This window comes from Ambystoma mexicanum, chromosome 1p (genome assembly GCF_040938575.1).
Source record: "Ambystoma mexicanum isolate Mex_15411 chromosome 1p, UKY_AmexF1_1, whole genome shotgun sequence".
NCBI lineage: Eukaryota > Metazoa > Chordata > Amphibia > Caudata > Ambystomatidae > Ambystoma > Ambystoma mexicanum.
Window position 1 is genome coordinate 970,874,870 of NC_090921.1, and position 15,695 is coordinate 970,890,564.

The 15,695-nt window shown below is 47.9% G+C and overlaps 1 protein-coding gene across 3 annotated transcripts in view; it reads right to left on the reverse strand.

The window, feature by feature from the left end:
- Positions 1-15,695, reverse strand: part of ELMO3 (engulfment and cell motility 3) — a 593,731-nt gene that overhangs the window by 156,139 nt on the left and 421,897 nt on the right. For all 3 annotated transcript variants that reach the window (XM_069653870.1, XM_069653880.1, XM_069653889.1), the window contains one exon: positions 432-482. In XM_069653870.1, the coding sequence (XP_069509971.1) occupies positions 432-482 (51 nt within the window). The remainder of the gene's footprint in view (positions 1-431; positions 483-15,695) is intronic.

The following is a 15,695-nucleotide window of genomic DNA, read 5'->3' on the forward strand; positions in this document are numbered from 1 at the left end:
AGACTGAAAAAGAAGTGTGACTGGGACATTCCCATCTATGAATGGGTCTGGCCTTGTCAGAAACCAAAGAAAGGAGAGAAATTGAAAGGCACAAGACAAACTTCATATCATCGGGAAAGCACCATGTCCCAGTCCTGGGCTTTCATTTAACGGACTCCTGCATTCTGGGAGTTGCAGTCTTGGGTCACTTTAATTGAATACAATTGGCATTAGAAAAACTAAAGTGAAGGTAAAGCTGGGACAGGGTGTCCGCAGTGACGAGGACTCATCTGGTAACTTTAGCATTGCAGACGCCTCCCTCTTGATAGCATGGATGGAATTGCCAGTGTGAAGCAGTTTCATCCTCTCACCGCATATGCTAATGATTCAGAGCATGGTTCTTGCCCAGCATGGACAGATGGAGCAGTGAACAATCAGGCCCTCTTCCTCACCTTATGAATAAATTGTCTTATTTTCTTCTTCCAGAGATAATCCAGCATTTCCTGAAATAAAGAAATGAAAAAGCATTATTGGAGACCAAAGCAATATACTTACTCCCACAGAGAAGCCAGGAGTACTTCCCAATCAAGCCCAAAGTGTGAAAACATGGATTTTTTATATGGGGGGGACATACAGTTATGTGCTGGAAAAAAGAACACCTGTGGGGGACACGTGTGTTTCTCGTGACTCTGACTAAACTTCTATCACCATCATTCTCGCTCATTTATACTGTTTTGTTTGTATAATACACAGTGCATCAAAGAAAATATATGCAAGTCTGAGATAGAACACATGACCTTTTAGCCTAGATTGTCATGGTTTGACCACTGTCATTTGGCCACAAGAAAACATTGAAATAGGGTGTGAACACTGTAATTGCCCAGAAGAAAAGCATTGAGGCAATAAATCCAGACTGATGATTGTGAATTAAGAGAATTTGTTGTTAAATGTAATACTGCTGCTTTGAGCTTTTTTGAGTCACTTTTAATAACCCCATCACTTATTGTTTGTGAACAATAATCCACCGAGAGTGTATTCGAGACTGATGTTTGGTGCTATTGATTTAACATTTGCATACAATAATAATAAAAACATAATTTTTTGTACATTAAACCATTGAGCACAGAAATGTTCCTGCAGGAAGAAAATGTTTTGAATGATGATGATAGATGTTTTGTCACTAGAAACACATGTATCTACCTACAGGTGTTCTTTTTTTCTAGGTTCCCATCCCGGTATAGGGAGACACTAGTCCGGGCCCCACCTTTTTTGAGGTTGTTGGGAACATCTCCATCTTGTGATCATGCTCCGTAGAAGAACATTTTCAGGAAAAAATCCAGAAGATGCAAGTGCAGGCCCACTGTCTTTACAATGCTTCATGGGCCCCTCCACTAGACACCATAATGAGCGGCTTGGCCTTAGCTAGTCAGGGATGACTGAGGTCTATAGGGAGGAGGCAAGTAGGGCCAGTCCTAGGATTTGCAAGGCCTGTGCTGCAAAAGATATGCATGCTCCTAATTTGCGCCCGTATTGACATCAGTGGAATTGACATCAGAGTGATGACAATCTTTTACTATCGAGAGCATTATGGAAGTTACATTACAAAAAGTTGCCAACAGTATTCCAAGAGACAACAACATTTGTGATGTGCTACAGAGGAATAGTCAATGTGATAATTATATATGGAGACACACTACTTTCCATTTGTTGTTACTTAATAATACTTCCTTTATTCGGCAAAAGGCCTTTAAACATCCAACACGTCATTCAATAAAACAGTAAAATAGAAATCATTCCGCTGCCCTGCTGCATTCTGTCCCTAGCTGCGCCATGACAAAGTAGGAGGCGCGGTGAGGAACAAGTGAGTGAGCAAAACCGCTCCGACGCCAAGCGCAGTGTAGCACTGGCAGAACGGGCTGTTGCCCTGCTGCATTTTGTCCCTCAGCTGAGCTGTGACGAAGGAGGAGGGGCGAGGGATGAGTGAGTGAACAAAACCGCTCCAATCCCAAGCGCAGCAGAGCGGCTGTGGGGCGGGCTGTTGCCCTGCTGCATTCTATCCCTGAGCTGAGCCGTAACAGAGGAGGGGCGAGGGACGAGTGAGTGACCAAAACCGCTCCGACGCAAAGCACAGCGGAGCGCTGGTGGAGTGGCTGCAGGGCAGGCTGTTGCCCTGCTGCATTCTGTCCATGAGCTGAGCCGTGACGAAGGAGGAGGAGGGGCGAGGGATGAGTGAGTGAGCAAAACTGCTCTGACAGCAAGTGCAGCAGAGCGCTGGCAGAGGCCTGACAGAGGAGAGAAGAGTCTTTCAAGGAACCAGGCTAAGCCAATGTCAATGGGCAAAAGTCTATGTAACTGAAGCTCTTCTTGAAGGTGAGTAAAAGTCTTTGCACAATATTTTTAGAAGTCTTTTGATGAAGAAAGAAGAATCAAATGTAGGGCCACAAGCCGGGAGACTTGTGAAGTAGAAGAGCAAGCAAATCTACAGTGAGACGTAAGTTCTCTCAGACTTTACAGTACCTTTTAAGATTGAAGACAAGATGCAGCTGGTGACCTCTGTTGCTGTGCAGCTCTGCAGATCCTGTTATTCCTGGGCCTCAGTCGTGGGGACAAGAGGGAGACTTCTGGGGACTACTGCACCACAACGGGACAGTAACCAACCGCAACGGGCAAACTATCAAACAAGTGGCACTTCTGTGTTTCAGCTTCTCGCAACTACCGCAAATAGCAACACTGCGGTTCCTGGCTTTCGAGATGGACCTTCCTGGCTTCTGGGGTCGGCACTCTGTTGAGGGGGTTCAGGCTTGGTCAGTCCTGCTTCCTGGAGTCTGGAGGATCTTCCTGGAGCTCTTGGCCAACTTAAAAGCAACACACACAAACTGGTGTTCCTCTCCCTGGTTATTCGGTTCTTGCAGTGACTGCAAAGGAACTTCAACCAGTTCTAAGAAGGATGTCCAGGTGGCTTACTTTGGAGTTGATTGGTCCCACCAACTCAAGGGGAGAAGTTGTCTTCGCATAGCTTCTCAGTGGAGGCAAACTTGGAACTTCAGCACAGCAGCAGGGCTTCACCGGGCAAACCAACGGTCCAGGAGTTGCAGCAGGCGTCCTCTTCAAGTTCTTCTTCGGATTCCCTCGTCCAGTGGTTGACACTGCCTTCCAGCCAAAAAGCATCGCCTTTTATGCAGGTTTCTCCCATTCATTGCAGCCTAGCTGTCAATCACCCAGCAGGGTGGCTGTCCTTGTCAGACTCCAGAAACCAAAAAGAAACACAGTCAAAATCACAAGAAGAATACATGAGAGAGTGGGGAAAAGGTCTCACTCTCTCCAGGTTGAAAATTAAAAGTCAGGCTGGAGGCAGGCTGTTGCCCTGCTGTTTACCTGTGCTTTCCCGGGGGTTACTTGGATCGGGTCCCTGGGCACTTCCTTATCGTCCACGGAGTGGCTATAGAGCTTCAGAGTGGTATCTTTGGAGCGCACCTGAGCACCCGTGCAGAGAGAGGAAGAGTGTGTCAAAGGACACAAAGACAGAGGCGGGAGCTGGGAGATTGCTGCACCACAGGAAACAAACATCCAAAACAGAGCTTCGAAGTTGGAGGAGGTGTGGTTTCCAAACAGAAGGTAACAGTGACCGCTAGCTTACTTGGCCTCACTTCCTCCTCCAACAACCTTATAGGGCGACGCTTCCTCAGTAGCCGCCAATTCTCAGTGTCCCCTTTTGACATTATATCTGATACTTGGCTCATATATTTCCTTCATTCCCCCAGATTCTCAGCTGTTTATCATTTTGTGACATCACTTTCTGTTCTTTTTGAAAACTTCCGGAACATTAAAAATCAGACACAGGCACTACTGTGGAGATAGTGACTGCAGGCCTGGATTTGGCTCAGACCATTGAACTTCTTCATCTTGTAGAGAGCTGTGGGTTGCTCACTTAATTTGCTGTTTACCTGTGTAAAGCCATTTTGTGATTGGGACATTGAGTGGCAGAAATTAGAAGTAGCGACTGTGGTCCTTGCACACCTTTGAGCTCCTCCATTCTGATCCCACGTGCTCACGGTAACAAATGGCCAAAAGAAAAGGAGCCTACATCCCGCAGGGAACTGTGGAGGATGGAAAAACAAAAAAGGACATTGTAACAAGTCCCTGACTAAACAACATTCCTTGGATTCCTTTTTTAAAGAAATTTCTGGCAAACTGGAGCAAAAGATCTTACAGGCTTAATCTGCCCTTTCAGAGACCCTACATGAGTCTGGCTGCACAGAAATGGCAGCCTTAGCAGCTGGGAGCTCAGAGGGTGCAATTCTCTCTGCAGGAAGGTCTAAGTTACTTACCTGTAACCATTGTTCTCCAGCAGGGGTCTGGCATGGATTCACATACTCATGAATATTCCCCATCATCAGGCTGGGAATCCTTGGTGAAAGAAAAACCGTTTCACTTTCACTTTAACACTGTCCTCTGGGTCACACTGCCCCCATCCAATGACAGTCGTCTCCTTAAGCCCCGCCTTTGGCAGCCATCTTCAGATTTGGTAAGCACGGAAAGTGGCAGTACGACCAAGAAGAGCCACAGAGGGGCCAGAGGGTGGGTTCGGATGTGAACCCAAGCCAGACCCATGCTGGAGAAAAATACTAAGTACCTTAAACCTTCTCCAGCATGGGGTCTGGCATGGATTCACATGCTCATGAATAACGAATACACAACAGTAAAACATAAAAAAAACCATGGGAGGTAGCAAGGATCAAAAGAAGCAATTAACTCTTACCTGTGGAACAAACTCATCTCAAGCGAACAGGTTCTGTATCACTGCTCCGCCGAATCTGGACTCCTCCCTGCAATCCCGGTCGACGCAGTAGAACTTCATGAAGGTGTGCATGGACCTCCACGTAGCAGCCCTGCAGATGTCCAGCAGGGGCACACCAGAAAGGAACGCCGTGGTCGCAGTGATCGCTCTGGTGGGGTGGACTCTCGGATGGCCCGGCACCGGTCGGTTTGTCAACCGATGGCAGTGCATGATGCAGCCAGAGAGCCACCGTAAAATAGAAGCCTTTAACAAGGCATTCCCAAGGTTCAAAGTTCATAAAAAATTGAGAAATCTTCCAAAAACTCTTGGTGTGCGTCACATAGAACTTCAAGGCACAAACAACGTCCAGCGAATGAAAGGCCCTCTCCGTCGGCGATGAAGGTTTTGGGAAGAAAACAGGCAACACCAAAGGCTTGTTGAGGTGGAATTCCAATGGAACCTTCAGCTTGAAAGAGGGTTGTAAAGTCAGGTACAGTTGCTTGCAGGATAGGGACTGGATCTCACCTAAACGTCTGCAGAGGTGATGGCCACAAGGAAAGCAGTCTTCCACGAGAGAAACGTGAGTGGGGCCTGATGCATAGGCTCGAAGGGCGCCCCCATGAGCCTCATCAGAACCACATTGAGTTCCCACACCGTAGCAGGAGCTTTCACCGGCAGTAAGGATTGGAAAAGACCTTTGAAAAACTCCTTGACGACCACAGAAAGGATCTACCCGGGGATCTGGTGTAGCGGGAGGTAGCCACGAGATGCACCTTGATGGATGCGTGAGCCAGTCCAGCCTTTGCCAAGGACAGCAAGATATGAGGAGCCGTGGCCCTCAGATGTGTAAGCTTCTGTGACCGGCACCACATAGCAAAATGTTTCCACTTATGGCCATAGCACTTCAAAGTCGACAACACCCTGGCCTTGGTGAGGACCTCCCTGCAGTCCGCTGGCAACTCATAACCTCCAAACTCTAAGGCTGCAGGAGCCAAGCCTTCAGGTTCAGCGATCCTGGGTCGTGATGAAGGATTGCACCTCACTCTCTGGTGAGAAGATCCGGAACCACCGGCAACTTGACTGGATGTGCCGCTGAGAGGCTGAGAAGGTCTGGATACCAAATCTGACTCGGCCACACCGGGGCATTGAGTATCATCTTGCATTGGCACTGTCTGAGTGTGTTGATGATTCGTAGCAGGAGAGGGAACGGAGGGAATGCATACAGAAACAGTCCTTACCACGGGAAGGAGAACGTGACCCGAGCTCCTCGGCTGGTGGAACCTGCTGACAAACGTCAGGAATTTGGAGTTTGCCACCGTCGCTAACAGATCGATCTGGTGTCTGCCCCATTTGACGAACAGGCGGTCCACCTGATCTTGATGAATTTCCCACTCGTGGAAGGAGCGCAGTTCCCTGCTGAGGGAGTCTGCAATGGTGTTCTTGACTCCCACCAGGTGAAGAGGGAAGAGGAATATCGCCTGTCTGACGGCCCAGTGCCATAAGTCCTGGGCCTCCTTGAAGAAAGCTGGGGATCGAGTGCCTCCCTGCTTCCTGATGTAGAACATGGTTGTGGTGATGTCCGTGAAGATCCTTACCACCTTGCCTTTCAGAGATAGTAGGAATGACTTGAGGGCCCTGAACACTGCCCGTAGCTCCAGAATGTTGATATGCAGATCCTTCTCCTCCGGCAGCCACAAGCCTCTGGCGTGTAGATGTCCGATGTTGCCTCCCCAACCTTCCAGGGAGGCATCCATGGTAACCATCTCCTGGTAAGGGGTGTTTTGAAATCCCGTTCCGCGGGTGATGTGGGAGCAGACACCCCACCCCTCTATTGCCCGTCAAAACTCCTCGTTGAGAGGGATATTGTCCGTGAAACATCCACATACCTGTATTCAACAGGCATCCAGGAATTCCTGTAGCGGTTGCATCTGCAACCTGCAGAGATGAACAAGGTAGATTAAGGATGGCATCATGCCCAGTAATGACTTGATGGACCGCACCGTGGCCATCTTCGCCAATGACAGTCATTGCACCTTTCCTTGAATGGTTGCTATCCTCTCCTCTGAGGACGGCGCCAGGCAAGACACCATGTTGAGTATGGTGCAGAGGAACAGCGCTTTCTGCAATGGCGTTAAGCAGGACTTGGATAGTTGACAAAGAATGCTCATCGCTCGTGTACTTGTCGGCCAGCTCCCGTGAGTGGGCGTGTATCAGCCAGCCGTCCAGGTACGGTTATACATGTATGTCCTGTAGATGTAGATGGGGCGCCACTGGTGCAAGGCATTTTGTGAACACTCTTGGGGCTGACTTCAAGACGAATGGCAGGGCCTTGAACTGGTAGTGCTGTGTCTGCACCACGAAGCATAGACATTTCCAATGTTTCTTGTGAATGGGGACATGGAAATAGGCGTCCTCCAGGTCCAACAACGTCAAGCAATCCCCTTTCTCCAGTTGGCTGAGCACGTGCTGAAATTTGACCGTCCTGAATTTTTGGACTTTCATTTATTCAGACGTCATATGTCCAGGATGGGTCTCCAGCCCCCTGTCTTCTTTCTGACTAGAATGTATTTGGAATAGACTCCAGAGCCCCAGAGCCGTTGGGAAACTGGCTCTTTCGCACCTTTTTGTAGCCTGGCTCGTACCTCTTCCAAAAGCTGAGGGATGTGCTCCTCCTGATGGGGAAATGGCAGAATAAGAGGATACCAGCGTTGGAACTCCAAGGTGTGTCCCTGGGTGAAAGCGTCCAGCACCCATCGGTCGGTGATCTTTGTCCACTCGCTGACGAACCTCGCCAGCCGGCCTCCCACTGGGGTGCACGTATTGGGGGCCCGACGTCTTGGCTAGTTCAGGCTTGCTAGGGTGCTGACGTCCTGCCCTGCAGGCGACAGCAACGCTGTCCTCCACTACTGTAGGCCTAGGAGCGGCCTCTGTAAGCTTCTTGCATTGAGGATCGGGAAGGCTGTCTGCAAGACGTGGAGAAACCTTTTGAAGAACTGCTCCATTTTCTCCTGGAGGAGTGAAAAGAAGACGAGCAGTACTGCTGGAGGGTGCTGAGGGAACGGGCCATCACTGTATCCGTCTTGATGGCCTGGAGGGACTCGTTGACGGCCTTCACAAACCCCATTGAAGGGCATGTCCATTATCTTCGCCTGGACCTCCTGACGGAAGTTAGTGGCCTTCATGCATCCCTGTCGACGAAGGCAGACACCGCTCCCCATCTGACAGAACCCTGTGTTGGCGACATCCACTGCCACTGTGATGGCATGGTCCGATGCTATTTCTCCTTCCTGGAAGAGGTCAAGGGCTTCCATCTTCTTATCGTCAGGGAGGTACTCCAGAATTGTTCCTAGTCTGTACCACAATTCCTGGTCGTACCTGGCTAGGATCGCCAGGGCGTTGACCGCCTTGATTGTGGATGCCGCTGATAGCGTCCATCCTTTTCCTCTCGCTGTCCGGAGGGACTGACGACAATGAAGATGGGTTAGCCGACCGGTTTCTCGCAGCAGCCGACACCACAGAGTCCGGTGATGGCTGCGACCGCACCCTATACTTCTTCTCCAGCCTGTCCCGTTTGGCTGGAGCCGTGCAAGGGTTCTTCATGAGGGCCAAGCCCTCTTCCCAAATATCATCCAGAAAGGGTACTGCCATGATCGTCTTCCTTTTGGCCTCTCGCCTTTGCTACAAGAAGCCCTCCTTCTTGGTTTCCTCGGGTACCACCTGGAGGAGCTTGGATGTCCTGGTGATCATGGAGTGGAACGATCCCACCTCGTCCGGTGGGGAATACATATGAGCAGCATCCAAATGTGGCAATTAATTGTTCGCTGGGACGAAGTCCTCTTCCTAATCCGTAGTCTTGGCCGTATCCGTCCCCGTACCCGTATCAGGGTCTGCTGGGGGAGTTAGGGCCCAACGTGGTGGAGGAGGTTGATATGGGGGCATCAAATTACGCTTCCTCTTTTTTGTCGGCGGTTGATCGGGGACATGTGTTGCTGCAGGTACCAGTGCCGGGGGCATCCTCATCTGTATCTCTGACACCAAGGTGTGGAGAGTCAATAGAATGTCCAAGGAACTGTCCCTTGGCTGAGAAGGCAGAGAAGGAAAACTAGGCCCTGCGCCGTCGTCGTCGTCGTGGATCGTATGCATGGACTCTTGATCCTCCTCGCCCGTGGAAGAAACCTCCATAGTTTGAGCAGCGACCTGGGAGGATTGTTTCAATGCCTCCTCGTGCCCCCTTTTTTCACCCTGAGGAGCCTGAACGGGGCTTCTGCAGCTGTGTTGCTCCGTGGGGGCAGGGATACTTCCTGTGCTGCGGGAGCCACCCTCGTAGGATCAGCGCCTGCAGCTGCCGTGGTAGTGGTAGCCCTCGACAAAGTCACTGACGACTTCAACTGGGCCGGTGGAGCCTGCTTGGGCTGCACGGCCTTCTTCTCCTCTCCCCATGACTTTTCAGATCTCTCCCATAGCTTTGCCGGAGTGGATGACTTCCTCTTCGAAGAGGAGCATGATGGTAGGCTGGGGTGATGTCGATCGTGCCCTATCCACCTTGGGACTTGCATCAGCGGCGATCACGGTGGACTCAGACTTGCGGATCTTGGCCTTATCTTGGACCCCCAAGGATGGGGCACCCTAAAAGGACTTAGAAGACCGCTCCTCGGACCGTCCGATCCTGGACGAGGCATGGCCCTGCTCGGAGAACGGGTCAGAGGCCTTGGTCGAGTTAAGCCATGCCGCCAGCCTACTGTGCCTGTCTTTCGTCATCTTCTTACAAAAACCCTGACATATCTCGCACTCTACCTCCTTATGGTCCGGTTGTAGGCAGTAGAGGCATTGTAGGTGCTTGTCTTCCACAAACACATTCTGTAGCCTGCATTTGGTGCAGGGCCTGAAGAGGGACCTTCCCTCCTTCTCCTGCAACATGGTCGGAGGACACGATGTAGACCCAAGATGGTCTTCTAGAATCTTTGATGAATCTTCGCTCTTGAGGGGCATGGAACGGGCCCCCGTTGCCGGTGGATGAGGAAAAGAGTACATAGGCTCTCTGGAACAAAAACATGAAAAAACATACAAACATTTTGGCGAGCAAACTCAAGGACTCCAGACACTGACGTGCAGTAAAAATCTGAAGATGGCTGCCAGAGGCAGGGCTTAGGGAGAGGATTGTCATTGGAAGAGTGCAGTATGACCCAGAGGACAGTGATTGGTTTAGAGGAGAAATACAGTATTAAAGTTAAAGTGAAAGTGAAACTGTTTTTCTTTTACCGAGGATTCCCATCCTAACGACAGGGAATATTCATGAGCATGAGCATCCATGCCAGACCCCATACTGGAGAACAACTATTTTGCCCCTGCGGGGAGTCTTATTCATCTCTGCTCAATTGAGAGCTCTACTCACCATCCGCACCTCGATACCTCAAGGACTTGGGTACCTTCCCACATTCCAATAGCAGCATCAGGTCAGGAAAAGACCATGGTTGACACATTACCAACTAATGACACTGAGTTTCTAAATACAGGATTCCACAGTCGTAGTCCTTAGAAGGGCATGGAAAGTGGTCCAGAAGCTCCAATGGACTTATTTACATCAAATGTTGTGAAAGCCACCAATACTTTTGCATACTTGGTTATTGTTTGTAACAAGAAAAACAGGAAATACTGGAATTTTAAAATTCTTTTAAGAAATCTCTTTTTAATTCACTCGTGATAATCGATGATATTTTAGGAGGGCTAAAAAATGAAGTTTTTTTCACAGACAGACATGTTGAACAATAAACTGCAGAATAACATGAAATCTACATTTGTACTAACTGCTGATCATGATGTTGCTATGCCAAATCCTGATACTGATACTCGGGTGATACCAAATCCTGATAGGTGAATTCTTTATCTCAGTTTTCGCCCAAGTGCATTCCGTCCCTACATTGATGGTGGCACTGCCAGTGCCAATTTCCTCACATTCAACCAAGTTGTTGTTGGAAGATCCCCAAAGAATAGACTTTAGGCAGTTGCTAACCTTGCATTTACTCTAAGCAGTTTCACCACTGGTCAGTGTCATAGTGGGAGCCGATCTTCTAAACTACAGTGTCCCTTAATAATAAGACATTGCACTGGATTAATGCCACAAGGGATGGTTTGTGAGTCAACCCTAAATCCATATTGCCATGTCACCTGCGTGGGACCAACAGATAAGCAGATAAGAGGGGATCGCATTGTGGTCACATTCTCCAGTCCACAGGTTACAAAGCAAATTTTGAATTCATCTTTATGATTCCGCACCGCAAGGAACAGCCTTAGAATTTTACGACCATCATATTTTTATCCACCGACATTGGCATAAAGTAAAGAATCCCCAATGGAACCCCTCCTTGCTTAAGGAGGGAATATCAGAGGAGCATACAATCCAAACACTTAGTAGTACCAGCACCTTATGTAGATCACATGATTCAGGGTGTACGAACCCCCTCATTAGGATCAAAAGTCCCGTTGGACATACCAGTGGCCCATAACAGATTTGAGTGTCTCTCCAATCTTCAGTAAATCGATTGACTCCCAGTGTACGCGGCCCCCTAGCCAAATATTCAGCATATGTCTGTAGGTGATCCTGCTGTATATGGTACTACTGCGACTAGAGTGGTAATGGTATGTTTGGAAACCCCCTCAACGGATTCACTCTCTTTAATAAGTTGGAATATGGCTGGGGCACAGGAGAAACTGTTGGCAGCAGAAATGATTAACACACTATCAGACAATGAGAACCTAGAAGGGACACCAGCAACAACAACACCACAGACAAACTAGAGAGGAGATGTGATGAGCCAAAAGACCCACAAACAAGAACCTGGCTAGATACCGTCAGGCGGCATCCAAAAGGCTGCGCCAGATGCCCCAACAAAATAACCGACTTTACTAACCTTTCCGTTCCTGCTCCTTCTACACAACTGACGCCACTACACCAGATCTTGGACTAGCCACACTCCACATAAAGAAACAGAAACCATTACTATGTCCACACCTACAGTGAACCACCCACATAGTCCAGAAAACCATCAACAACGCAACTACACACCAAGATGCTGGATTATCTTGTAGCTACGACCACCTGTGACTCTGGATGCCTTATGGACACTATCTAACCAGTGCACACAACCAACCCATCATAACCACACAACACACTAACACCAACACAAAACACTACCACACACCTGAGGCACTGACTCTTACCCATACAGATACAATGCATGAGGCCTCTTGCAAACTACCACATGCCAAACAACTCTCTGAAATGCCAGTTCCTCATGGTTCTGAATCTATCCTCTTACCCTTTTCCCCACTAGCCCCACACCCACCTCTCTTGCAGAGCCATATGAGTGCCTGGAGACCACCACTGGGTGGTAGCAGTGCGCGGTACAAATCTACATAACATAACACTATCAAAGCTTGACATCATCTTGCTGCAAGAAACTTGGTCCATCACAGACATAGGGCCTCATTACGAGGTTGGCGGTAACCCGCTGCTACGAATGTAATCGGGTCCAATAGTTAATTTCAAGGCATCACAGATTCAATAATTTCTTAACTGGCTGTTAATGGCTAGATTTACATTCTTTCTTCCTACTGCATGACAGGCAGTCAGTTCATCCCAGAGGTTACTCAGGTTAAGATTGAATAAACAATGTTTTACATGGGCAAACCACGTCCCCACAAGCCCTCCCCACTCCCTCAGCCCCCCCCCATGATGTTCCCTTGTGCCCCCCCTTCCCGCACACAGGTGTTGCCTGTTTTGCTTGATTCTTCTATCCTGCCCCACCCTGCAGCCTACTTCTGCAGTCTGCAGGAGTCGGTCCGGATACATTCTGGTTTCACCATCACCATCTTGTGGCCAATGCTTGATTTGATTTTCATGGACTTCACTGATTCATTGTGCGTCACCCTTTCTCAACTCTCATGCTGGACTTCCTTTGCATCTTGTACTCATGGCGGCCCTGAATCATGCTGTTCCCATCTACATCTTGTATCCTGGCTTGCAAAATTATGGGTTACTACTGACTTCTTCAATTGTATTTGCTCCCCTCTTGCTTCTCCACTCTTTTTGACTGCTTATTCTCTGTTCTCTCCTCCTCTCCCTTTTCCTATCTCCTCCCCTCCACCCCTTACTTTCTTCTATGCACTTACTCTATCAGAAGTGTCCCTGGACCTAGTATGATAGCAACCAAGTCTGTCTCCTGCCCCCTTACCTTACTTGTCCCCCAGCACTATCTGCTGAAATGTCGTCAGGCCTAGTATGATAGTCGCTTGTTTTGTTCCTCCCCTCCCTTTCTGCACCCCTCTCCCTCACCTTTTGTTTTCTCCGGCTCTACCAGAAATGTCGTCAGGCCTAGTACGGTAGTCACCTCTCTGTTTCCATTTCCTTCCCACTTTCCCCCTCCCTTCCTTATCTATGTCTTAGCTCTTGCACTATCTGAGATGTCATCAGGGCGAATACGATAGTTAATTTGACATCCTTACTGTTCATGGCCTGTATTAACGTAATTGTATTTTCCCTCGTTCCCTCCCTTGCCTTGAAGCGCTTTGAAACACATTGTGTATAGGCGCTATATAAATAAACAATCATATTTTATCATATCATATCTTCTACAACCCTCCAGACTTAAGAAATGTGATAGCGCTTCACGATATGGTGCTAAGCCTTTCTGGCTCCACAATCTTATCCAGTATCTAACTGGATCGATCTTCACCTTGCTCACCACAGGCAGAATTCCTAACTCAAGGCATATTAAAGAGGATGGTGTACTTAAAGGTAACAAAAGCAGCTTTTAAAAAGGTTTTCTCTTAAGGGATTTTAGTTTGATTGAGGTTGCATAGCCTTATACCACTGCGCCATAGGAAGCAGCTCGGGATGATTGTTTCTGGAATAAATTGAGGGCTGGAGAGACTACTCCACTGCCATGTCACAGAAAGAAAGAATTAATAGCCCACTCCCCTGCATACATTAAATGTTTTTGTGCCCAGACCAAATCGAACTTTAGCCTGTTTTGAAGAGGCCTGTTGAGAGGATGTATTAAAAACTCTACATAGAACCGGAACCCACACTGTTTCCTCTTCTTTATAAAGATCAACAGGGATCCAATGGGGCTGCAACCTTACCATTCGTCATAGTTCTGAACGATACACCTACTTCAAGCATACTCGAGCTTAAGTACTGTTGATCCCCCTCATCTATTGATACCACATTACTCCCATTCGATTAATCTCCTAGGTGGTATTTGTAAAGATTAGAAAAATGAGACTCCCATTCATCAGCCAAGATGCAACCTTGCAATGTCTGGGTCCATTCCTCTCCCTGCCTGCCTGCCACCATCCTCCAAAATAGTCTATTATCCCCCTGTTCTAAAGCGTTATACATGGCTAACCATTTTTCGTGGCGAAACTCCCTTTTTTTGATGAAATGAATTCCTTGTAACCTGGTCTTAGTGCACGCAGCCCTAGCGCTGGATTTGACACAAGTTATTTTCTCTTTGGCCACATGACTTTCTCTATCATACCAATTTGAATTTGAGGTGAACTTTCTTCTGATTACAGCCGAGGATGTGGTGACAAATGGGACACGACTGAGCTTTATTTTGTCAAAATCGGTCAACACAGATGGCACAGAGCTCTCTGCTCCACAAATTTATATTAATTTGCTCATGATTGACTGATATATTATGGGCTTCAGCCCTCGTTCAATTACCCTCATCCATTTTACTTGTTTCCGTGCATAGCCTCATATCATAATATGCTGAGATGTTACACTGACCAACTCCCAATTCTGGGCTAATTCGAATGATGGCAGACAGGGGATAGTGGTCTCTCTCTTGTCTATCACCAATTTCAAAGTCAACAACATTATCCCATTGGTCACCTGAATCAAAAATATACTCTATCAATGATGAACCAGTTGGGCCTACGAATGATTTCTTGGCTGGCTGGTCCTTAAGGAATCGATCACTGCAAGCCCTCAAGTTCAGATTATAAAGCATTCTCGCCACTTCAATGGCGAAGGGGTGTATTCTCTTCAGAATTGCGGCTTCCACCGCCGGGATTGCCCCAGGCCATGTCCTGATCTTCCCAGAGATCCACAACATCTTTCAATGGTTCCACTTGGATGTTTAGGTCGCCTGAAACTATGGCAAAGCCATTTCTATCTTTTCCCAGTCGTACATTGGCTATGTCATATAACATATTGATCATTGCCATGCTCTGCGGGCCCAATAGTCTGTGTATATATTAAATAGCATCAATTGCTCACCACTTTTCATCTTACTTAAGTCTGCAAATATACACAGGTGTTCTACCACTTTCTTTCTCTCCCAGGGTGGAATCCAGCCATATCACCAACCCACCACTAGGCCTAACTTTGGCCCCTTGGTTTAGTTTAGTTTAGTTTGTTTATTTGTATAGCGCGGCTGAACCCTGAGGTTGCTGGCATAGAAAAGGATCTATAGCTGTGGAACAAGACACAACTCACTGCCCAGGTTTCCTGGAATATAATTATTTGGTGCCTTTTTATGAATTCACACCAGCTGGGAATCTCCAATGACCTGCACAGGCCAGCAACATTCCACGATAACATATTATGACTGCTACTTCCATGCTCTCTGGGGCTTTCCCTGTGAAGTCAATCGACTTCATCAAGGTTCTGTGCTTCCCGCCATGTACCCAAGTTCCTAGTTTGTGCATGAAGTAAGCCCTGCCCTTTTACTGTAGAAGTTTGGAACATTGAGTTATAACTGACACCGGTATGATCTCTAGCATACGCTAAGGGCAAGTTTTGTAAAGAGGTAGTATAAACAGGATGCAAGGCAGTTTGAAAAGCCGAAACCACAAAATCCAGCTCATATAAATGTTTGGGATTTTTGCAAATTAAATCAGCTACAATGGGAGAGACCAGGGTAACCAAAAC